The 24183-nt window shown below is 41.5% G+C and overlaps 1 protein-coding gene and 1 long non-coding RNA gene across 5 annotated transcripts in view; one reads left to right on the top strand and one right to left on the bottom strand.

The window, feature by feature from the left end:
* The window catches only part of MXI1 (MAX interactor 1, dimerization protein), a 79428-nt gene that overhangs the window by 32575 nt on the left and 22670 nt on the right, over window positions 1–24183 (top strand). For all 3 annotated transcript variants that reach the window (XM_079976115.1, XM_079976114.1, XM_079976116.1), the window contains exon 3: window positions 6402–6431. In XM_079976115.1, the coding sequence (XP_079832241.1) occupies window positions 6402–6431 (30 nt within the window). The remainder of the gene's footprint in view (window positions 1–6401; window positions 6432–24183) is intronic.
* Window positions 3561–7068, bottom strand: LOC307216161. 2 transcript variants are annotated; one of them, XR_013838962.1, is made up of 2 exons: window positions 6653–7068; window positions 3561–3725 (listed from the first exon to the last, which is right to left on the bottom strand). It is a non-coding gene; the product is annotated as an uncharacterized lncRNA (long non-coding RNA). The 2 variants fall into 2 exon arrangements; XR_013838963.1 differs by lacking the exon at window positions 6653–7068 and adding an exon at window positions 6335–6418.

The raw sequence follows: 24183 nt of genomic DNA, 5'->3' as shown, positions 1-24183 counted from the left end.
GGAACTGCATATAACCCAGCTGTTAGGACAGGGATGGTGAACTTATGGCCCTCCAGGTGGTTGCTGGACTGCAGCTCCTACCAGCCCCAGACAAGCACAAACAGCTACAGAGGATGATGGGAATTGTAGTCCAGCAACAACTAGAAGCCAGAAGTTCCCCATCTCTGTATTGGACTGTGTTTTGGGCATGCGAAAAGAGGCTTAAAACTATACACAGTTCAAGATACGAAATCCAGTTGGGAAAGAGAGAGAGTTATCTTGTGCAAATGGAAGAACACCTCTGGATTTCACTTCATTGTGAAATGTTCTGCCAAGTAGGATCCGATCTTGCTTTGAGTGGAAGGGCACCTTTGGATCCACATGAGTCTTTTTGAAGTTAAAAGAAGAAGAAAAGCTCATGCCACAGTCGTACCACTCCTTATGCAGAAGGAGATCCGCATCCAGCAATCTTCCTTCTTCCTTTCTCTCCCAGGCTATGCTGTACCTGTGCTACGATGGCTCATGGCCATAATTTTTACAAATATTCTTGGAAAAAAATAAAAATTATTTTTCATTAAAATCATCATAATGTGCCCTGTGACCTTCAGGTCACTCATCGGCTTAGTTTTGGTAACTCTGCAATATTGGGTGTTTCCAGACCATTCACTGGGCCTTTCTCCAAGATGAAGCATTTTAAGCCTACACCCAACTATTAGGACTATGTCAGGCTGGAGGGGAGTGGCTTACCCAAGACATCTGTTTGTGACTGTTCAACTATTACCTTAAAGACTTGCGCTAATTAACTTTGCACTGCCTGATACTTTGTAGTAAGGAATTGCAAATGCTGTGCAGCCTATTTTCTGTCAAGAGGAGGATTCCTTAGTGTGTGTTGGGGGGGGGGGGAAGCAGGGAGGTAATCGATCCATGTCTGTGTGTGCATTTGCCCATGCCAGTGACAGAGGTAGAATTAATGATTGGCAAAGCCAGGGACATGCCTTCTGCACTGGTTAATCCAGAATAAAGATTGATTTGCTTCAGTTTTCCCCATGGCTACATGAGGTTTGAATTACCAGTCCTCTGAATTTCAGATTTCGAATGAAATTATTTCTTTCTGATTTCAGTGTGTTTGGCGGGGGGGGGGGGGAGAGAGACAGACAGACAGACATCCACACTGTACATTTAAAGCTCATAACTTCCCACAAAGAATCTTTAGGTTGTTAAGGGTGCTGGGAATTGTAGCTCAGTGAGTGGTAAACTACAGTTCCCATGATTCTTTAGGGGAAGCCATGGCGTGGATGACAGAAACCTACCAGTTTGTTCTCAGACAGCTGGGGGGAGGGGGTTATTGTGGGGCCCCCATTTCCCACCTGTGTTCTAAAGTAAGGGGTCAGCATCGAAGAACCACATAGCCTTCTGAAATGGAGGCAGCAGAGTATAGAGCAGTGCCACAAAATTCAGCAAATATACAATGATGGAATAAAGCTTGCTTTACTGAGGGAGTAAGCATTATGCTGAATTGTGACTAAGAGTGCTTCCAGATAGGAGTTTATTATGGAATTGGTGCTGCTCATGTAGGCAAGGCTTGGTTTTGGTTTTTGTTCTTTTTTTTAGTTTCCACATGACATCATTGCCATTAAAATACTGGTCCATGCTTCAAAAGTAATAATAATAATAATATGGATCTCCCCTTACTATAGAAAATCTGATAAGTAAAAGCAACCCATTAAGACATCTGCAATTACAGCTGGTATGGAAGCTTGTTAGCATTTTGGGGTGTGTGATTTGGGTGGGTGGCTTCTAACACAACACCCCTAGACTTCCATTTGCTTCCCAGTTGAGCACAATGTAACCATTTTCTTCCTGGTAGCTCAAATGATATGAGTGGGCTTATTTCCACCAACTGTGTGATGTTGAAGGCACATCTGAATTTCAGCAACCTGATTAGGAAAGGCTGTTTTTCAAGATCTCTCTACTGTGTGTCTGGGGGGGGGGAGGTATGTACCTCTGAGACTATGGGCTCCTCCACATTTACCTTTTGCCCCACACTTTCTAGGTTTTAAAATTAGATAAAAATATTTATCCCTCTTGTGCAAAACCTTGGTACTAAAAATTAGAAACAAACAAATGGAAATGTCCACCCTCCCCCACAAAAAAACCAAAAACTACAAGTCTCTATTTTTGCTTATTGTGAAACAAGATAACTAAGGCATTTACCTTTTGCCCCACACTTTCTAGGTTTTAAAATTAGATAAAAATATTTATCCCTCTTGTGCAAAACCTTGGTACTAAAAATTAGAAACAAACAAATGGAAATGTCCACCCTCCCCCACAAAAAAACCAAAAACTACAAGTCTCTATTTTTGCTTATTGTGAAACAAGATAACTAAGGCTTGCAACATTTGCTCTTGTGCACTTCCTGAGAATTGTTTATGAAAAGGTGTCCTGAATAGAAAAGGTTTGTGTAGTTTGTGATGTAGAAGTGGGGCAACAAACCCACATGGGTGGGAAAACGATGAATACGCAGGATTGAGAAAACTGGGGTGTGTGGAAGCCAACTACTCACACAGAGAGATTGTATCTGAATGACCCATTTGTGATATAAGACCCCAGTCTGGAAACACAACTGCGTGCAATTGAGTCAAATCTGGTAAACAAGAATAATAAGAATTGGAACCGTTTGTGCTGTTCTACAGCTAATCCCTTTTCCTCATCAGATTTTAGCTCCACTTCTGGCTAGCGTTATGTGTATATGTAATAAGGCTGCTACTTTGAAAAACTGTGATGTCCTGTACCAAAATCGTCATTTGGGCAAACATTTCGTCCCTTCAGCCTCACAGAAATTCTGTAAATGCTGTATACAGTATTGAGGCTCTTTTCTCTGCCTTTACCAAAATAGAAATAAAAATGGAATTAATCTGGTGGTCATGTGGACATCCATAAGGAATAAAATTCTGCTTAAAAAACCAAAACGCTAACTAGGATTCAGACTGCTGTTCACATACACTTACCAGGGAGTAAACCCCTTCAAGAGAGTGGGGCTTAGTTCTAAAAAGACACTTAGAGGAGTGCACTGTTAGCCAAATTCTGTCTAGCTTACAACTGAGCGATGGTTATGCAACCGCACAATTTAGTCACAGTCGTGGGCAATACTTAACACATGAGTGTATACGATCTAACAGAAAGTCAGGATATTACTCCATTGAATGATTATAATTTTTAGTTTAGAGGCAATTATGAGTGTACTTACTACGAGGAAGCTATGGAAGAAATGGCAAAGATTTCTGAGGAGAGAATTCTGATTATACCACAAGTTACCAAGGAGAAAACTAGATATATTTCAAAATGCTTTCTATTTTAAGGATTGTTCATCGTAATAGTCTCACAGGATATATTTAGAAGCGGCAGAGGTCCCCCCCTCCACCCCCCTTCCTTGTCTGGGAAAATTCATACTACTTTATGCCAATATGGTTATAAATCACATAATAAACTTTCCAGTTTCATGGAAAAATGGCAACCCTCTTCAGCTTTGGTGTCTGATAGAAGGAAGATAAGTAATAAAGAGTCTCCTGTGTGAGAAGAAATAGGGAGAGCCTGCTGTTTTAATTTTGTTCCCAGCGGTGGGCCGAACTTTGTTCTTTCAGCGCCAACCTTCATGACTGGCTTGATTATAATGTTGGAATTCAATCCCTTGCATATCTTTGGGTTTGGAGCCATTAATGGAGTCTCCAGGAAGAGGGAGACATCTCCTGCAGGAACATAACAGTAAATAAAACTAATAACACACTGGATTTACACGCAGTAATTTACACACAGATTACTCTGAATGCGTAAGTTCACAACAGTGTCAGATTTTATTTCTATACCTTTAGATGCTGCTGCTTGAAATACAGTTCAAAGGAATTTCGTTTGTATTTCTTGGGACATGGGAGAACTGTAGTGTCTCCCACCCCTCTTTCATTCTCATTTAATAGTTGAAATGCATGTATTTTAACACAGTGCACAGTCCAAAGAATACAGTGTATGAATAGGAATATGATATGTGTGTGTGTGAAATTTAAAACTAGTTGTTCCAAAATAGAGATTAAAAGGATGTTTATAACATTCTGATGACTGCTGGTTATTATGGAGACAACCTAAGAAATGGGTAGGGGTGCAGCTGTGTTATACCAATGAGCTCAAACATACATTTAATGGCTTGGTCAACAAAATCTCAAAATGGTGGAGAAGAATTCTTATGAGAACGCCGGAAGGATGTGAGTTCTGTCCTCTCATTTATTTTTTTTATTATTTCTAAGTTTCTGCATAGCATGTGACAATAGGGTCCCATTGTTTTTACATTTGATTTTACTCCAAATGCTCATACATCTTTAGGCTAAAAAAGAGTTCATTGACTGTTGCTGGTTTTCTTTTTACACTTGTGCATTCTGCTCTAGGCTTTGTAATAATTTGCACAGTGGGAGAGGAGACAGGCATCTGTCCATCAGAACATAGGAGACTATGCTTCTTAGAACCAGCTTCCAAATTCCTGACAATATTATAGTTAGTGGCTTATGCATGTAGCTATCCATTCAGTTCCAGGTTGAAGGTGTGAGTAATTCAGATTAATCTTTGTGTATTCTACTTGCCCAGCAAAAGTTGGCCCTGTTCACCAGTTCCCCTACCCTTATTTCTTAAGAAGCTTCTGATTTAATAGAGGAATCGCCATTGAGTTTGGAACTACTGTAGTTTTGAAGTCAATTCTATTGTCATTAGGATTCTCTGCAAGGATCTTTTTTAGATGTTGATAGTTTATAGGAGTGCCTTTCCCTATATCAGCCTGCCCCTTTCTTAAGATCAAAGGAGTGTCTTCAACATGTCCTATCACTGGGGGAGATGTGGTATGTGGTGATGCAGAAGAGAGCCTTCTCTGTGGTGGCACCCTGTTTGTGGAATATCCTGCCCTTAGAAGTGAGATTGGCTCTGACAATATTTTTTCACCAGGTCAAAACCTATTATTTGCCCAGGCATATCATGGTTTAGTTGCTTATTAGCCTGCTTTGTTATTTTTATCTCCCTCTATTTGTTTTGAGGGTTTTGGTGCTTGTTGTATGGTGGTTTTTAAAGTTTTGCACCCTGGCCAAGTATCTGTAGATGAAGGGTGAGTTATAAATATTTTTAATATATTAAAAGGAAATAGTTGGCCTTCAACCAAGTGTGATGTCAATTGGCAAACAAATGGATATTTCTTTCTATTCTTTTTCTAAGCCACTCACCTCTTATTTTAAGTTAGTCTATCATAAAATATACATGCTGCTCTCAAATTCTTTTATGTCAATTTTTTTTAAGTCATAGGATCTTGTTGGTTACGGTTAGCACTTTAAATAATATAGAGTTTGATGGGATCTAAACATTCATTGTCTCCTGCTTCCGTTATGCTATCCATGATGTAGGCCAATAAAAAACAAAGTTTGCAGTCTCATTAATACAAAGGGCCTTGGAAACTTGCAAAATTGCTCAAAATAATTAAAACTTCCGTAAATTGGCTTGTTCAGGATGACTTATCCTGAGTTTGAAACCTCTTCCACTGTTTCAACTTCTGATTTGTTTACGGGAAGAAGTGAACAGATGATCAATGGGAGCTGAAATATGATCTGAGGAGCCTCATGAGTACAGTGGAACCTCAGGTTGCGAACGTGATCCATGCAGGAGGCACGTTTGCAACCCACAGTTTTGTGTCTTCACACGCACGTGACACGATTTGGCGCTTCTGCGCATGCGCAAAGTGTGATTTAGCGCTTCTGTGCATGCGCAAGCACTGAAACCCAGAAATAACCTGTTCCGGTACTTCCGGGTTTCGGCACATCCGTAACCCGAAAATGCGCAACCCACAGCAATCGCGACCCAAGGTATGACTGTACTCAGGGCTTTCTCCCAGATCTCTGTTTTCATCTTGTGGTAACTAACCTGTGTAAGCTGTATCATAACTCTAAAATTATGTGGGCCACGCTGCTTCATACAGGGCACTAGTGGTGGCTGAAACAATGAGCAAGTGAAATGAATGAAAATCCCAAGCCTTGAAAACCGTTGGTATAATAAGATCTAGAGCTCCAAATATTTAAACAATAATTAAGGACCTGTACTTATAGGGTCAGTAAGTACCGTATTTTTCCGTCTATAAGACGCCCCCTATTTTGGGGGATTCCAAATTAAGAAAACATCCCTCAGCACTACCAGTGTATAAGACGAGCCCCAATTTTAAACCTTTTTTTTTGTAAAAAAACCTAGTCCTATACATGGAAAAATACGGTAGTTCTTTGTGTGCATGGTTGAATGAGCTGCTCTGATCCATTGTAACTAATAAAGAAAAACTGCTCACAATTTAGGGGAATTGGCTCTTGAAGTTATAAAATGGCTAATCCTTTTCTTCTTGGTTTATCTTCCAGATCTACGCACAACGAACTAGAAAAGAACCGGTAAGTTACTGATAAACTGTCTTCCTGAAAATGCAAACTTTTATCAGTGTGTCTAAATGTTAAACCCTTCAGCTTTCCTCTGGTTTGCCCTGGCAGCCTGGAAATGCCACATTGCACCAGGTGAGTGCTTTTTTCAAAACGGAACAAAACAGCATGCGCACACAGACACACACACACACAAATCCGTGCAAAGATCTGGAAAGAAGAACTACCTCTCTTACCCTCCCCGAAATGCAAAGAAGTGACCCATTTTTGCAGCTCATCTGTATGCATAAGAAATACTGTTTCTCTTCTCTTTGCAAACTGAAATCTGATTGGGTCAGTGTCCATACATGAGGTTGCTAGGGTATCGGATTTCTCAGACACTACATGTTAAGGCCTGTCATAATCCCTGCCTATTGCAGGGAAATGGCATTGTCCAAAGGCTTTTAAATCTGGCTAGCCATTGCTCCTCTGGAGTGGTGCTCTTGTAACGTGCTTCAGGATGCAGCCCGCTTATCCTTGAGCCCAAGTTTTTCAGCAAGCCATGCAGTTTTGTTGCTTGGCTAGCTCTACTCTATGACTCATCTCCTTTGTAACAGGAGTTAGAGTAATATAAATACTACTGAGACAACAGGGACTTAGTTCACACGCAGATCGGGTTATGGCATTGCTTTCAGGATGCTATCATTGTACCCAGGCTTCCTATTTATAAACGTATCTTCAGGATTGGGGAGGGTGGGTGTAGGGAGGCTGGTTGAATCACTGTTCCCAGGCTCGCTGATATGGTCCTGTGGAAGGGAAAACCTCTTGCATGGGAAGGGGAGACTTACTCAGACCGCCTTCTGAATCCACTGATAATGAAGAGGGGACCTCAGGCCTGGTACTCCAGTGGGACCCAACCACCGCTCTGTCTGGCTGTTGACCACACCCTTCACAAATTCTGCCTCATCAACTCCTTGAACAGGTGCGGAAAACCCATTTGCCCTGCAGATGTTGCTGAACTACAACTACACCAGCCCCAGCAAACCTGGATGATGGTCCGAGGTGATGGGAGTTCAGCCACATCTGGAGGGGCAAAGCTTCTCCACACCAACCTCTGAATGTCTTCTGCCTGCCCTCGTACTCTGTATCTTGCTTGCCTGGGTGGAGAATAGAGAGGTGGCTGTATGAGTGTGGGTAGAAATTAGCTTCCTGTGCAAAGGTAAAATTCACCTTTGCTGCCTTGCTCACTTTTGCCTCAGGCCCTCTCCACCCCCAGCATGTGGCCCTCTGGTAAGGTGCTCAGATTGGAGGCCAACCCTCAGTCTGAAACGGGTTCCCCCCATGCCACCCGCAGCAGGGGCATTTCCAGCTTAGCATCCTGGCTAAAGACACAGCCACAACTCTCTGGCTGGAACAGCAGAAGTTAACGTGCTTCCACAAAATCAAAAGGTTCTGTGTGCGCACCAGCGTCCCTCTGTCACAGCAGCGCTTTGTAGTTTTTGTTTTGGTGTCCTGCCTTGTCCCCTGACATCGCAAGCCTGTTCTTTGTGGGTTTCCTGTGTATGTTTACTTCCTTCTGCAAAGGGCTGGGGGCTGGGCCCGTTGTTGTTGTCTTGAGCTGAGCTTGCAATTTCAATTAACGATAATGCTAAAAGTGCACACAGCTGCATGCTTTTGAGACACCAATAGTTTTGTGAGGGGGAGGGGATTTTAGAAAGGGGGAAAAACACTAGAGGAAATTCTGTTAGGTCTGTGGGAATGCAAAGGAGGTCAAGTTCTGAAAGAAAACAGGGGAGGGAGCAACAGATGCATAGGCACAAAATCAAATGGGAGAAGCTGGGCTTTATTTTCTTGCCTGCAAAGGGCCATCTACCACAATGGGAAGGATTCAAGAGCCCTTTTTAATGCATACAGGTGTACAGGGGTGGGCTTAAAGTGGAGAAGTGTGTGTGTGTGTGTGTGTGTGAGAGAGAGAGAGAGAGAGAGAGAGAGAGAGAGAGAGAGAGAGAGAGAGAGATCCTTTCATGTGTTCAGTGCAGAGGGGGCTCTAAACAATTTTCAGTTGAATCTGGATACGCTCTACCCTGTGATTGGAACCCCTATACAAAGGGAGGCTTCTGGGCATGCTCAGTTGAATGCAGCCAGAATCTCCATGGGAACCCAAGCGTGGAGAACTTCAGGCCTCTCTATCTGACTTTTTAGGCTCGGCCCCCAGGTCACACCCCTGTGTGCCCTCTACACAGTTTTCACCCTTATGCATTGTTTTGAATGCCCAAAGAGGACTTGGGAAAGAGGTAGGCAGATGAGGAAGATACCAGCTGGACTGTATCTCTCTCTCTCTCCCTCCCTCCCTCTCTCTCTCTCTCTCTCTCTCTCTCTCTCTCTCTCTCTGTTACAGATAGGTAGCCGTGTTGGTCTGCCATAGTCAAAACAAAATTAAAAAAATCCTTCCAGTAGCACCTTAAAGACCAATTAAGTTAGTTCTTGGTATGAGCTTTCGTGTGCATGCACACTTCTTCAGATACACTGAAACAGAAGTCACCAGACCCTTCTGTATAGTGAGAAGGTGGTGAGGGGTATTACTCAGAAGGGTGGTGGGATTGGGTGATTGGCAGATAGCTGTGATGAGCCTGTTGACGACTCTTAACAACTGCAATAGGTCTTACAGGAAAAAGCAATGGGTGAGAAGGTGAAAAATGTGTGTGTGTGTGTGTGTGTGTGTGTGTGTGTGTGTGTGTGTGTGTGTGTTCCCCACCTAAAACTCTTCTGCTCTGTAGGAAGAATCCTGATGAATTGTTAGATTTTTTTTTGGAAAATATTGCTAGTGTGATTAATGAATCTTTCTTGCTAATGAGCAGCCTCGTATGCTGAATGGGTACTCATAACTGTAATAAATGAATAGGTGCTACGGGCCACGGATTGAGAGAAGGGGTACTGTAACACTGTTGCTTATCAAAAAAAAGGGAACATCACAGGAAAAGAGGAAGTACCCAAGTTGCAAAGAACTGATATTAATCTTTACAGAAGTCACATCCATGCCACACCATATATTTAAAGCGCTCTTGCGCCACCTTAGCAGTCATGGTTCCTATGCAATTGTACCTCTGCCAAGGGGTCTCTGAACAACTTTCAGCCTCCTTAACATACTACAGTTCCCAAGATACGTTAGCAGCATAAGAGTGCTAAACTGTGATAATTAGCACAGGATACTTCTGAGATCTCGACTTCACGATGTATTCCTAAAAGCTACTGGGGGGAATAGTCACAATTTTAGCTTTTTGCAGGTATGCCTAAATAATGCCCTTTGTCAGTATCTTTATTGCCCCAAAGGACATACAGTGGTACCTCGGGTTACAAACGCTTCAGGTTACAAACTCCGCTAACCTGGAAGTAGTTACCTTGGGTTGTGAACTTTGCCCCAGTTTGAGAACGGAAGGCGGCAGCGGGAGGCCACATTAGCGAAAGCGCACCTCAGGTTAAGAACAGGTTAAGAACGAACCTCCAGAACGAATTAAGTTCGTAACCCGAGGTACCACTGTATAGGAGACTTAATGGTGTAGAATTTAGATTTATCACGAGGAACATGGTTGCCTTGTTAAAATTGAACATCTCCTTGGGAGGGGTGGGGAAGAAAACTCTCTGCTATTTCGTGCATTTAAGAAACACATAGTCACAGTGCATTACAATTTATAGATCCCTATTATGAGCCAAGCTGCTGTATGCTGTGTTTCGGTTTCCTGTCAGTGGGTTGGAGACAGGGCAGGAAGACTGAAATATGCAATGTGGGGAGAAGTTTTTGCAGCATAGTGAAGACAATGACAGGCTTAGGACCGTGCTTGTGCTGGTGGCGACCTGGAGCTTCTGCCATCCTAGTACAGCTAAAGAGCTGCAAAGCTGAGCATGCCGCCATTCAGGAACCTCACATCATGTATTGTTTACTTTCTTAAACTCTTCTTGTTTTATTTTCTTTGCCCTTCACAACAAGATCTAAAAATCCCCAGTGTGTGTTCTTTATTCTCTTTTGTGTTATGTCAGCAGCATTGAACTTGAGACGCTTTTAAAATTAGTTTTGCCCGTTTTTGGTTTCGTTATACGCTGTCCCTCCATTACGTGTGTGTGAGAGAGGGGGAGGGAGGAAGCGAACACAGTAAAATGGGAGCAGTTCCCTGAGGTATGATTCCATGTTTCCACGTAAATATTGTAGTCACAGAGCAGGATCCGGTCTCTTTGATCTTTCCCATCTGCCAGCTCCCTTTTAGCAAGGGTTAGATTAGGGAAAGTTCCATGCAGGTGGCCCCATCCATATGGCTGTGATATACACAAACATCCTCTCTTGCAACAGCAGAGGATCATGTTATGTGGTTCTTGCACTGTTCTGTGTTTGTGAAGGAGCTTTAGAGAATTTAATCTGGACTTTCAGCCTTCAGAACTTCTAACTGTAAAAGCTCAGAGCAGGTTTGGAGAGGACTGGTCTTCTCAGACTTATCTTCCATTTTGCTTTCAATGAATAACCTCCTTCACCCTACTCCTGAACACTGGCATCCAACATTGCCCTAATGTTTCAGAGCAATACTTTGTCCCCTATTCTAGTCATGCTCAGCTATTGAGAAAGCAGTCTGGGTTCACTGTAGGTTCCCACAGCTATATCACTGAAGCAAAGTGCTGCTTTTGGGTTGGTGGCATTTTGCTTGAGGAGTAACTTTTGCCTTCACTTGAAATGCGTTCTTTGTTTTTATATGTTGGATGCTTACAAGGATATCAGTGGGCCACTAGCAGGATAGTGATTGGCTCAACACCTGAAGAGTGCTAGGAAATAGGCAGCAGGTAGTGAGGTGTTGGGGTGTTTGAGGGAGAGGACGAGGGCAGGGTTCTCTGGCTTGTGTCCCTTTTCTCAAGCCGTTTATGCCAACAAAATTTAATGGACACCCTTCTGGTGCAGCTAAAAGTAGCAGTAGCTAAAACAGTCACCTGAGAACCAGACAGTGTGTTTTAATGCTGGTGGAGAAATCTCCTTCTGGGCTCCAAGGCAAACAAAAGGATTGCTTCACCTTCAGATTTTCATTGCTCTCTATCTGTAGCGTCTTTAAGTCTGCAACTGTCTGCAGACTTAACATTGGCAAAGATAAAAGCCCTGAATCTAATGGCTTTGTTGCAGGCAGTTGCTCCTTTTTGCTTCTTTCTTTATTCTCCCCCCACCCCCTTGTGGAGATTATTTCCTTTTTGAATCCCCCTGTTATCTCCATTATTGACATACCCTGTAATTTTCAAAATTGTCCACTATTAGGTCCCTGACTCAGTTTCTTCCCCCTTTGTCTACAAGTGGGTGCTTGTCTGGTGTGGTGTTTAAATTTTATTTTAACCCCTTCTGGTCAGGCAGGTGTGGCTTTTAAAAACATAGGCACAGAAATCATAGGTTTTGCTAACACCCCTCTTCTTTGCGTTAACCACTATGTAGCATTATGTCTGCACTGAGGTTAATGTTAACCATGGTTTGCTTTAGATGGGGTTTGTAAACCATCGTTGGCTTCTCATGCCTGCTCTACTAGCTTGGATTCAGTATTGTTCATAACCCTATTTGCTCTTCCTAGATGCCTCTGCTGCATGGGCAGCTAGCTTTGGGCTGTGTACCATATCCATCCCATCCACCCCTCTCTGTTGTACACCCAACTGGCTTCACTGGTTTCTGGCTGGAAGCCAGATGGTGCTTTTTTTCTATTAGCATTCTAACTCACTTGCTAATCTCTCTCTGCCCCCCTCCTTGAAATTCTACAAGATTGCTTCAAGTGGGCCTGCTCACGTCAGTAAACAAGCTGAGACTATGTCCACTGGCGGCACTTTTTATAGATTCTTGGGACAAATATTTCCCCAGTGCTTTCTTTCTGCACTTTTCCAAAGTGTGCAGCTCCGTTTAAGCTGTGAGTCAAATCTGTGAGATGTGTTTTAATAGTCTCTCCACCCACAACCTGCACATTTTTGAAACGTGTGCACGTATTTAAAATATTTATATCCCATCTTTCAGCTGAAGTTCCATTTGGACCCAGACATAATTCACTGTTGTTGCCACTGTGTGTGAGAATACCAAACAGAACAATCCTGACCTTAGCCTCCCTGGCTCATTTTGTAAATAAACTCAGGAAAACTAGATCAAGTATTTCACATTCATTTATATCATATTCCTAAGTGTATGGTAAAATCTGCACGCATTTATTTCTAGTACTTCATATTAATAAGTTGTAAGACAAAGTGCTAGACGCAAATCTTATTCTTCTGTTATGTTCAGATCTTAATAGACTTGCAGCAGTGTGCTTTCTTTCTTTTAGAAAGAAAAGACCCTGAATTTAACCCAGCAATTTGGATCTTGCAAATTATAGCTTAAATTTGGGAGTGATGTATGACTATTTTAAAGTTTTGCATGGAAGAACCTAAGGGCTTTGATTTTCTGGTACCCTATTCAGAATAAATGTATGCATATTTATTGGTATCCATAGTACATTCTGAGTACATAGTGCACTTTTAAAAACTAGAATGTGTGTACCGGTAGTTTAATTTCAGGTTCTTTAGTTTCAGGTTCTAGGACTTGGCTGTGTACAAGTTTTGTCTCCCTTAATAACAGTTCCTCTTTGGCCATATCTGTTTTCTCAAGTTGTCCCCTCACTGGAGGAATTTACCCCTCGGTAAATTCTTCCTTGCTTCTCTATATAGTGTGCACTTTGGGAAAATCTGCGTGTGGTGTTATCATTTACGGTATATGTTGGAATAGCTGTGCCCACCTGATACACAGTAAAGCCTCTTCCCTTTGATGAAAGTGGTAGCTTTAGGTATGAGCTGTCAGCACCTCTGCTGCCAGAGAGTTGAAATGTGGTTCTGGGAAATCTAGATTCACGTCTAGTCAGCCTTATACATTCTGGATAACCTTGGGGACTGGCTGCCTCTCAGCCCCAAGCCCCCACGTGCGAAAGGGAATTGTTGTGACCTTGTTCAGACGTTTCTTGAGTTGATAAGCAAAATAATTATTGTAAAACACTTTGAAAATGAAATACTGCTTTATAAATGATTGATAATGCAGGAGCAAACCATTTTTATCCTCACGTATTTGACTAGCTGTGATGAATGTTTCATTTTGGAGGTGAATCAGAGCACTTCTAAATGGTGAATCTCCTTTTGTAAAGGAAGCGTGCATACAAAAGTACATAATTTGTGTGGTAAGCCTGCTATGGGAGTGGACAAAGCACTTTTTAAAATATACAACCTTATTTTGTTCCCTGTCTGGTTTTGTGGAAACCAGTTTTGTTACAGCAGAAACTGGCTGTGTGTAACACTGATTTGTTTATAGACACTGGTAACGCCACTAAGCCATTTCCTTCCTCCTCCCTGAAATATTATTTAATTGTTTTTAAATTGATTCTACATTTCTAAAGGAGCAAAATGTACATGCAGCACCTTGAGGTAAAGTTACAAGAGCCCACTGAAGCATGAGGTGAGGGGCAAGGAAAGATAACTTGAGTCACTGGCCATTATATCAGTCGAACGTCCTCAAATGCATTTATGTCTGGTGGCACCTTGCAAATTTGTAAATGCTGGAACAAGTGGTTTCAGAGGAATGCTCAAGAGATGCAAAAGAAAGAAAAGCCCTTTTCTGTCATTGCTTGATGAGATCCTGGAGGATCTGTTAATGTTACAGACCTGAAGTCTTAGCTGTGTTTTCCACAAAGGTAGTGGGATCTGGGGAAACTGGTGGCATTATAATCCTGAAAGTTGGGTGCTTGAATGGGTGGAAGGATTATACATTACTACACCTACTTAACCTTTTGGCCCAAGGGAGCAAGAAATGGATTTCATGCCAAACCAGTGCTCCTACTGGCATCTTTGCACTGTACCAGCCTTGCCCTTCCCCTTCTGGTAAGCCACAGTGATGCAATTGACTGGAGGTCAGGTGAGTGCTGCCATCCCACTTTGCTGTCTCCTACTGCGAGTTGCTTTTAAGATGGGCCGAATGTCAGCCTTGGATTAGGTTCTGTTTAAAGTCTGTTGGACTGAAGGTGGACATCCAGTGTGGAAAGGAAACTTGCCCGCAAGTTTCTGGATGGTAGTCTGGTTCTTTAGCCACGTGATTGCTTTGCCTGCCTTGAAATCTGTGCTGTTGTTGTTTCCCAACAACAAGAGTTGTTTCCCCTGTTGCTACAAAGGCAGTAACTGATACAGCAGTGGCAGTTTGATGAGTGCACACTGCAAACATTATAGAAAAGAATAAGACTGCCTTCCCATCCCAATTCCTGATTAGAAGTATGTGCAGGCAGGTAAATGGAGTGTTGAAATTGACTTGTCCGAATCTCAAGCAGCTTCAGGCCTAGTTAATTCCACTCAAGAGAAGCTTAGAAAATGTGGTTGGAAAGCTATACTATATGGAGAAAATGGATTTTAGAAATAAGATAATATTTTTGGGCCAGTGTGCTACTGCTTTGTGGCTTAGCTCATTTTGTGCTTAGAGATGCATGATTAAACAGGGGTTACGCACATTCCATTGCGTGCTTCAAAAACCACTCCATGCCTGGGGATCGAGTTTTGGGGTAGAATGAGCCCTGCCAAGACTCAAGGAACTTAAAATAAAATCAAGAGTTTGCAGTGCTGCAATTCCAGAAATTATTTCAAGAACAAAGACATCCTTGAAATGATGGTATGTTAGTGTTTAATGGATTTGTGGCATGTTTAATGGTTTTTTCCAATAAGAACAGTAGTTACCTTCAGTCCCCTAAAACCTGTGCATTCTCTTACTGTGACTATAAGTGTGCATGCTCTTGCATTCAAATCTGATATTGAAACTGTTGACAATTCAGTTTTTCTCTCTTTTCTTCATAACTTGGGTTTGTGTCATTGCCTGTGGCAAGGTAAAGGGGGCAATGAGCCAACAGTTTAGTTACAGGGAAAGAATTATAGATTTATAACAAGCTATTAATATGTAGGGAATGTAAGCCCCACAACTATGAGCTGAATAACCACATTCTGCAACAAGAATGTGTTCTATCCATTTAGGAATTGTACATGTTTACTTTCTTTGCATTATTAGAACTGAGGCCACTGCATTTCTTCAGTGCAGGGCTTTACGTATTATTTTCTTAAGATACTGGATCAGTGGCAGGTACTGCATATAAACGTCAGTGTCCAGGAATATGTGAACTAGCCAGATCTTAGAGATATCACCTGAGCCAACCACTGGGTCTGGATTTCCAGCTCATGTTTAGGTCCGTTCAGGTAAGGGATTCTGATGGAGCAGCTTGTTTGTTGCACCTTGCATTGCTCCATAGACCCATGAGCATCACCAGGTAGAAACCACTTGGGAAGTTCTGGCAAAGAGAAGATGAGGTAATAAGAGCATAATTTTGCCAACCTATCAGGAGTGCTTTAGAACATAAACAACTTATGTTCCTTAACTATCTCATTCTTTCCTACATAGCAGGAAGATAACCCAAGCAAGAATATTCACATAGCTGTTCTGATAAATAAAATCATGAATGTTTGTGAACATGATAAATATACAGTAAATATACAGCCATTCACAAAGATGCATGAATTCTGATAATAGCATGCAGGTGATAAGTCAATTTTATATGGTATGCTGGTTGCTATGATATCCATAAAGTTTGGTATCTTTCTGTGCAGACACCCATTTAAAATATTAATACCGTGTTGGGGAAATGAGATACACTTGCAACTGAAGTGCAGCTTTGAAGGAACGGTGCAGACTATGTACAAAAACTTTAAAAATGACCGGGGGGTAGGGGGCGGAAACCAAGTTTGGTGATGCTACCAGGCAGTGGCATATAATGCCCATTTTTAAAAAGCTGGATCAAATTAAGGGAGTACATTGCATATTGTTAACTCCAAAGAGTGAACATGCTTGTTTACTACCATTGTTTTGTTAGTGCCTATCTTCTCACTTCTGAGCATTTCTGCACCAGAATTGCCAGGTTCATGGAAATATTTGTGCCACCTCATATCCATGCACGCAAGCATTTTTGTTTTCCTTTTGAAATCTTGGATTTCGAAAGGTTAGGTAGGCTGAGTGGGTTTTGTTTGGCTCTTGAAACTTGATGCAGAATTCCTTGCTTTTTAAGGCAGATCGGATGGATGAATGCATGCATGCATAGACAGAAGTAGGTGGTATCTCAGAAATGGTGTATCCTAAGAACAAGGATTGACTCAAAATCCTTGGAGCAGCCATTTCCAAAGCTGCATTCAGTGATAAGTCCAGAGCTTGATTATTGAATTGCGCCTGAAGTGTTTTTAGGAGAGCAAAAACTTCAGTATAAATCAAGCTAATCACTAAGTGTAGCTTTAGCTTATATTTCTAATGTTTTATACAACAGCATACCAATAATTGTCATGTTATGAGCAACAGACCCTGCTTTGTATGATACAGATATTGGAGCTAATCTTGAGAAATGATTTTCTATATTCTCAACACTTTGAAAAGAATTAATTTGTTTCTGTGGGTAGACTGTCATATGGGGTGAATCTGTACTGAATCATGTACTGTACTGAGTCAAGCAATTGGTTATTCCAAGCATGACTCAGTTTAGATCCAAACCTTATTAGTGCCTGTTACTAATAGTACTATTTAATTTCTGTTCCATGTCAAAGCAGGTTATAACTTAGCCCGCATCCCCTGTCCTCATCTTGCAATAATTTTGTCAGGTTCATCACACTGGCATAGCTGCTTAACCAAAGCTATGCAGTGAACGTCATGTCTGAAAATCAATCCTCATGTTACGCTATTCTTAACAAAGGGGTGTGTGGCACCTCTCCCCCTTCCCATGTCTCCTACAACCACAATCAACAATACATTGAGATTCATATATTTAGGTGTGTGCAACAGGAGGAACATAAATATTTTTATTTCTGCAGATGTCCAGGATCTCTTCTTTCTCCCCATCAGCTTTTGTTCTTCAACGTCACTGTCTGATGCTCCTTTTGTTCAGCTCTTTACTTTCTTTCCGCCAACATTCCCACTTCCATCACATGGAAAAGGAGCCATTTGCAATGAAGCAAAGCTGCACAATTTAATTTTCATGTTACATTTTGACTGTAGAATTTGAATTGTGTATTGGAAACGTCTACCAGGTTTTTTGTATTATTTTACTTCCTAGCTGCTCAGTAAAAAAGAGTCTCTAGGCAACTTACAAAAACTTAAGAACCAAGGGCCATAGCATAAAAATGAAAAGGACACATCACAATAAAACCACCATCAGCCCTTTTTTGTTGGTGAGCCATTTCAACCTTGCTTTTCATGTTCTCCTATTTATTTAAAAGGCATTTCTAAACCACTAAGCGGTATAGAATTATAGATGACCAAGGGCCATCTAGACCAACTGTCTTCAATGCAGGAATCTCAACTAGATCATTATGTACAATATGAAACCAATATCCATTAAAACAAAATACAGCCTAAACCAATAAAACAATATAGAAACATATAAAAGCCAATAAAACAGAGATTTATTTGTAGACATAAATCAGTGTCCAGTCTTACGGATCAGACAAAACCTGGACAAAAGGAAGTATTTACAAAACGTCTGAAGCAACTAAGGGCAGAGGGAAGGGCATTCCACAGAATGAGCAACAGCAGAAAACACTGATATTTCTACACTTAATCTCTCTCTCTCTCCCTCCCTCCCTCCACCCATGTTTCAAAGGTTCTAGTCTTGTGATCACTCAACTTGGAGGAACCTGGAGGTGCAGTTTACATCATCATCCCAGCTAAGGGCTAAAATGTTTAAGCCCAAGCCTCCTGTCACTCATTTTGTTGGGGCATCTCTATACGCTGCTCAATACTGCACTAACCTATGGTCGTTCACTAAACTGCCCTCATTAGGAGTGGATGTTGGGTGATATGAAATCTCTTTCTGGGGTGTTAGGTCTCATGGGGCTGTTTCACATAAGCAAATTATCTGCTGGTGCTGCAGTCACTGAATGATGAACATGCATGTACGAACTTGCCCTAAAATATCTGGTGAGGCGGATTTCAAAGTAGAACTGCATAGATACTAAACTCCATTCCATTTTCTGTTATGGGGGTGGGGGGAGGACATTTCCTATGACGCTTAAGTATTCTGCCAGCAGCACCATTTCCCCAGACCTATCCATAGTGTGTCATTTATAGTCCGTGCGGTCAAACCACTAAATAATAGTTGTGGGTGTGAAGAAACAGTGCCATAACTGTGCTTTACAAAGGGAGAAGCTTTTAATAGGAGCTATTTTGAGTCAGCCTGCGGAAGGAAATGGAGGAAACCAGAACTGCTTTGGAGAGATATTATTTATAAAGGCTTGTTATATCATCTGAGGGTTCCCCACCCCCCTTGCTTATACAGGGTGTGTGCTAACACTTGATTCAATCTGGGTTTTGTTGTCTTTGGAGCAGGATTCTTTCTTCCCTCCGTGGTACCTTCACAATCTTGGAGATCTGATGTGGTTTATACAATGGTAGTTTGGCTATAGCAGAGGGCCCTATTCTGCTTCTATATTACTCTGCATCCAATACCAAGCAACAAACATATACTCTTTGAGAGCAGGGAGGTATAATCTGATTATGTTTAGGCAGTATTAGTGCTACTGCTGAAATTGACAAATATGTCCCTTAAGAGATTCCGCAAAAGCCTTGTATCCTGTTCAAAGTTCCTGGCATCCTTCTCAGATGCATAGTGCTTCCCTCAAAGCTAAGGTTCCCACCATTTTGAACTGGCCTGGTTTCTGTACTGCTAATGATAGGTCTGAAATGCAGAAATTTAGCAGCTAACATTTTCTTGCCTTGAAAAGCTTCACCTGTTTACTTCTGCCTTTCATTACTGGCTTTGATCCTGTGCCTTAGAAGGTCAAAACTGCAGGCCTGCACCAAATCTCTTTGGGAAGAGAGCTTTGGGAAGTTTCATAATTTCCTTCATGTTATAGTAGTGGGTGTTTTGTACGCTTGCAATATCTGTATTCCCATAGCGTTTTCTTTTCAAACTCTTAGGATCAAAATATTCCCATCTGATTCCGTAATACGACATTTTTGGCTTCAAGGCTTGTTCAACAGTCAAGAGTTATTTGGCACCCACCATTCTTGAAGTCTAAAAACCTGTTTATTTGTGGATCCATTTTTAGCCTGCCTTTCCCCGAAGGACCTCGGGATGGTGTATTTGGTTATTTCTCCATTTTATCCTCACAGCATCTCAGTGAGGGTAGACTGAGCTGAGCAAGAATAACAGGCTCAAGGTCACCCCTAGAAAGTTGCGTGGCTGAGAGGGAGTTTGAACCAGGGTCTTCCTGGTCTGATACTCTAACCACTGCACCACACTGGCTTCTAGATCTTGTGCTGCAGTACAAAGAGGCATGCAAAACAATCTTTGGGAAATGTTACAGAAAAATAAGTAGTGGCATGCCATGAATCGCTCCACAAACCGAAATCTCCTGACAAAAATAGGTTATTGGGTTTCCAGAAAACAGAATGAGTTACAGAATTCTATGAAGATTTCAAACCAACTCTGCTACACTCCTTCAAGAAAGGAGTTGCAGCTATATGTTTGGTGTTTCCAAGCTTTTTTAATAAATAAATTAACAGAAAATGTAAGAAATGTAATATAACCTCTGTACAGTGCAGTGTTGATGAATTACATTTTTTATTAATAGTGCAATCCTATACATGCTTACTCTGAACTGCTGGTAAGTCCTGCTGTGTTCAAATGGGGTCTGGTCCCCAGTAAGTGGGTTTAGGATTGCATTCTCTTATTCTACTACTGATGAAAAGAAAGTGAAACCATTCCTTCTCAAAAGTATCCAGTTTTACCTTTAACATGTGTTAAAATCTGTAAGGTTATATGTAGGTGTTCTCTATACCCGAATTCATTCATCTAGTCACACCTAGGTGGAAGTAACTTCTTTTTTTTAGTCTCTTGCAATCAACATTCGTTTCTTTTAAACAATTCAAATTAATTTCTAGCTTCTGGGACATCATACATTCACCTCTTATCATATGATGCAGTTTGCCCTGCATGTTCTAATTGGGCAGTAATAAATACGTGTAGGAAAAACACATATTGTAAGGCAAGGAATGTTTATTTTACAGCAGGTATATGGCACAGAAAATTTGTACACAACATTTAGGTGCTAAAACAAAAAAGTATTACTTATGTAAAAATATATATTTTCACAGCTTCCTTACAGGATATTTTTCTCTAGGCGGTATACAAAAATAAAAACACAACTCTAATAATAGGACATAAAACACAAATTGCAGCAGCCTGCTAGTAGTAACTACGGACTAATCAAGCCTTTAAAACAGTGTATAGACCAACATAAAAATAGCCCCAAAAATCCTGATAACCAGCAGCAGATTAAAACCAGATGCTCTGAAAACAGCAGCAGCCTAAATAAAATCATCTAAATTAAAATCACCTTAATGCTTAGGAAGAAGGTTGCTGCCTAAGCAGAATCTAGTGGAAAATGCAGACTTCTAAGAGTTATCATATTTGAAATGGAACAGAAAAGTCTCCCGATTTAGATTGTCAGGAGTTGAAGTTTTTCTTTTTGACTCACTTACTGGAGTTATTTGCAGTGTGCCTATACTCTGATTATTCTAAACTGCACAAAAGTAACTTATTTTATTTGTTTATTTTGCACTTGTTCCTTTGGTGCAAGGATTTCCACTTCTGCAACAGAACTTTCCCCCTCTCCTCTCCTGGCAAGTTCCTTGCAAGCTCCTCAAATCCTCTGTGGAGTGTTGGAAGAACCTCACAGATTAGATTTAGCAGGTGCAGGGAGAGGAGAGGAGAGGAAGGAAGGGAAGTTCCACTGAACTGGCAACTCCACCCATTAACTCAAGTCTAACCTGTTTCATAGACTTTTTGTGAGAAAGAAATAAGAGGGATTCATGTATGCATTGACCTTCTCAAAATAAAGGTGGAAAAGAAATGTCATGAATAATGCTCTATATTCACCCTTTCTTATACGGGTTCTGGTGAGCTCCATTGAGCACGATAGAGATGGGGGGGAACCCCTGTGATTACAGATTCAGAATATCTGGTAAACAAGAGGCCCCTGGGAAATCATAATACAGGATCAAAGCTTCTAGTAGGAAGACTTTGTGAAAATGACATAACACTCTGGCTTGGGTGTATGATAATGGGACGAAAACACTGGTTTTGGCAAGTGAGTGGCGCACATGCTCCTCCTCCCCCCCAAAGCAAACAACTTTGTTCCCTTGATGCCTGGAGAAGTAGGAAAGCAGATCTGAGGGAACGGCATGTCCCTGTAGTATATTCTAGGTAATATTACTCTCTTAGGAAATGTGCAGTGTTCTCTAGCTGACCCTTTCTAAACTGTTGACGACTAGAAAAATTGGCTTATTAGGCTACATATTTTCTTGAGAAAGAACATGTAGAGCAGGGGTGCCCAAACTTTTTTCAAAGACGGCCAGATTTGATGAAGTGACCATGTGTGAGGGCATGAAGGGTGAAGTTGTTGAGCTTTTTTTAAGATAGAAGTTGAGCTTTTTTTTTACAATTTTACAGATTTTTTTAGGATTTGACCCCGAGGAATAAACTGCCACAGGGGCTGGATTAAACTGCCACGGGGGCTGAACTAGGCCTCCAAAAAGGATTTTGGACATGCCTGGTGTAGAGGATAGGTGACATTTTGGAATCTGAGTGGATCCAAAAGCCAGGATCTTAAGCAGCCCCATACAGCAGAGCAGAGACATCAGCCTCTGTAATAATGCACCTCCAGGAAGAATCTGGTGCTTCTTTTGATGGAATATGCAATTTCCCCCCAACTGTGTAAAAGCTTAAAAATGGGGAAAGGGTAGGTTTGGGCTGAAAATAGACATTTGCAAAGGAAAAAGTTTTAGGAAAAGTACATAACCTTCAGTTGATGTTTGTAGGCCTTGCTTTGGGAAGATGTGTTGTTTAGATCAGAGGTGTAGAATTGGTGGGCCTTCCCGATGGTGTTGGACTCCCAAGTCTCATATAGTATATCCCAAGTTACTGCTGGAGTTGCCAAATTCCATTTGGAAAGGGATTCCTGTGCCTTTCATGGCTGGAAACAAAAGAGCATTTTGCCAAATGCCGCTTCCGCCACCACTGCAATGTAGTGGTGAAGAAGCTGCCCAACGTCTCTACCTGTATCAGATCGGAGGTAGAAGATTTCCGGAAGCCACCTAATCCAGTCCAGATAGGACCTAACCTCTGCCACCTGCGTACAGTCCAGGCTAGAGTAATCCACAGAAAGAGAGCAAGTACACTGCAGAAATATAACTACAGTTCATGTGGCACTAGTGAGTGAGACAAGTCACATGCTACAGGCGGGGCTATGTGCACACTGTGGTCCCACTGTTGCACCATGCAGGCACGGCTGAAGAAATCATCACCTTGGGAATCTTTGTTTTCTTTGCTTTAAGGTAAGATTAACCAACCCTTGTAAATTGCATGGTTTTCAGAAACAACGTAACTCTGTGTGAGCTAGATTTGTGAGAAACACTTTGAAGCGCCACATATGTAGAGACTTGTGGCTATGCTTAGCATCCAAAGGGCTTCTTCAGAAGTTCTGCAAATAGATCTTCCCAGAGTCACCCGACTGTCCAAAGAAAAGAGCCATGTGGAACAAGCAGTGCCTGAACCACACATCAGTGGATGCAGCCACTCGTTCTTGGCAGCAGTGGAGTGGTACTTTATAGCAAGCATTAACATGAGCGTGACAGCTGGAAGGAAAATGCAACTGTACTCAGGAATGCGCTAGGCCAAATTGTGTGTCCTCTGTGTGGCTTGGGGATAACAGAATGAAGCAATATTAGTATTTCTTGTATCTCTTAGAGTGTGGCATTTTGGAAATTCAGGAAGCCGTAACACCTATCTTTATGGGGGGGGAAATGTGTGACATGATCACTACCATACTGTGAGCCATTTGTTCCTTTTAATAGAAAACACATTTGGTAGTGGACTGTGTGGACTGTTCCCATATGGTCCCAATTTTTGGTGGGTGTGTGTCCCCCACCCCAAATCGTCTCTTGGAAACTCCTGTGGAGGTCTGCTGGTATTTAGTTATTAATCATGTAAAAATGGTTTAATGTCAGGTGAAATGTTAATTATTCTAGTCTTGTTCACAAGGCATTGTGGCTTCCTCCCAGGAGATATTGTTTTGTCCTTTATTTCCACTGCAAGAACTATATGATTCAACGTGTTTCCCACCCTTCTTGAGTATTTTTTTTTTCATTCCTTGCAGGCTTGAATCTAACCCATTCCAAGGCAGACATTTGCAGATTAGGTGTCTAAGCAACTGGGCCTGTGAGATATTAACAGGAAGGCTTGGTTTCCTTCTAGGACTATAACTGACCTTGCTGTATGAATCTGAGCTCTTTTGCCATATACCATTTGGTTACCAGGCAAAGTTATCTATAACCTGATGAAAGCTGATCAAGAAGGGGTTCACTAGAAATTATGCTCTGTTCATTTTAAAGAGTGACTTCAAAGTGTTGCATGTAGAATTTTCCCTCCGAGCTCAAGGATCCAAAGCAGTAACTTCCTTGCACATTTGATTATTTAATGGACAAAAGAAATTCTAGAAATTACAACTGATTTGTAAAAGACCAGCATTAGATGGAAAACAATTGGCATTTGTAGGATTTAAGACATTGTGACTGCTGAAATTCAAGATGAGCAAGATTTGGAGCTCCTTTAGAATTTCTGGATCTGGCATTTTCTGAAATGGAAAATTAATTTCCAAATGTAGGCGCAATTTTGGTTCAGCACTCTTTTTTTTTATA

This window comes from Podarcis cretensis, assembly GCF_951804945.1.
Source record: "Podarcis cretensis genome assembly, chromosome: 5".
In the NCBI taxonomy this organism is placed as follows: domain Eukaryota; kingdom Metazoa; phylum Chordata; class Lepidosauria; order Squamata; family Lacertidae; genus Podarcis; species Podarcis cretensis.
The sequence above is the reverse complement of the archived record's forward strand: the minus strand, read 5'-3'. Positions and strand labels throughout refer to the sequence as shown.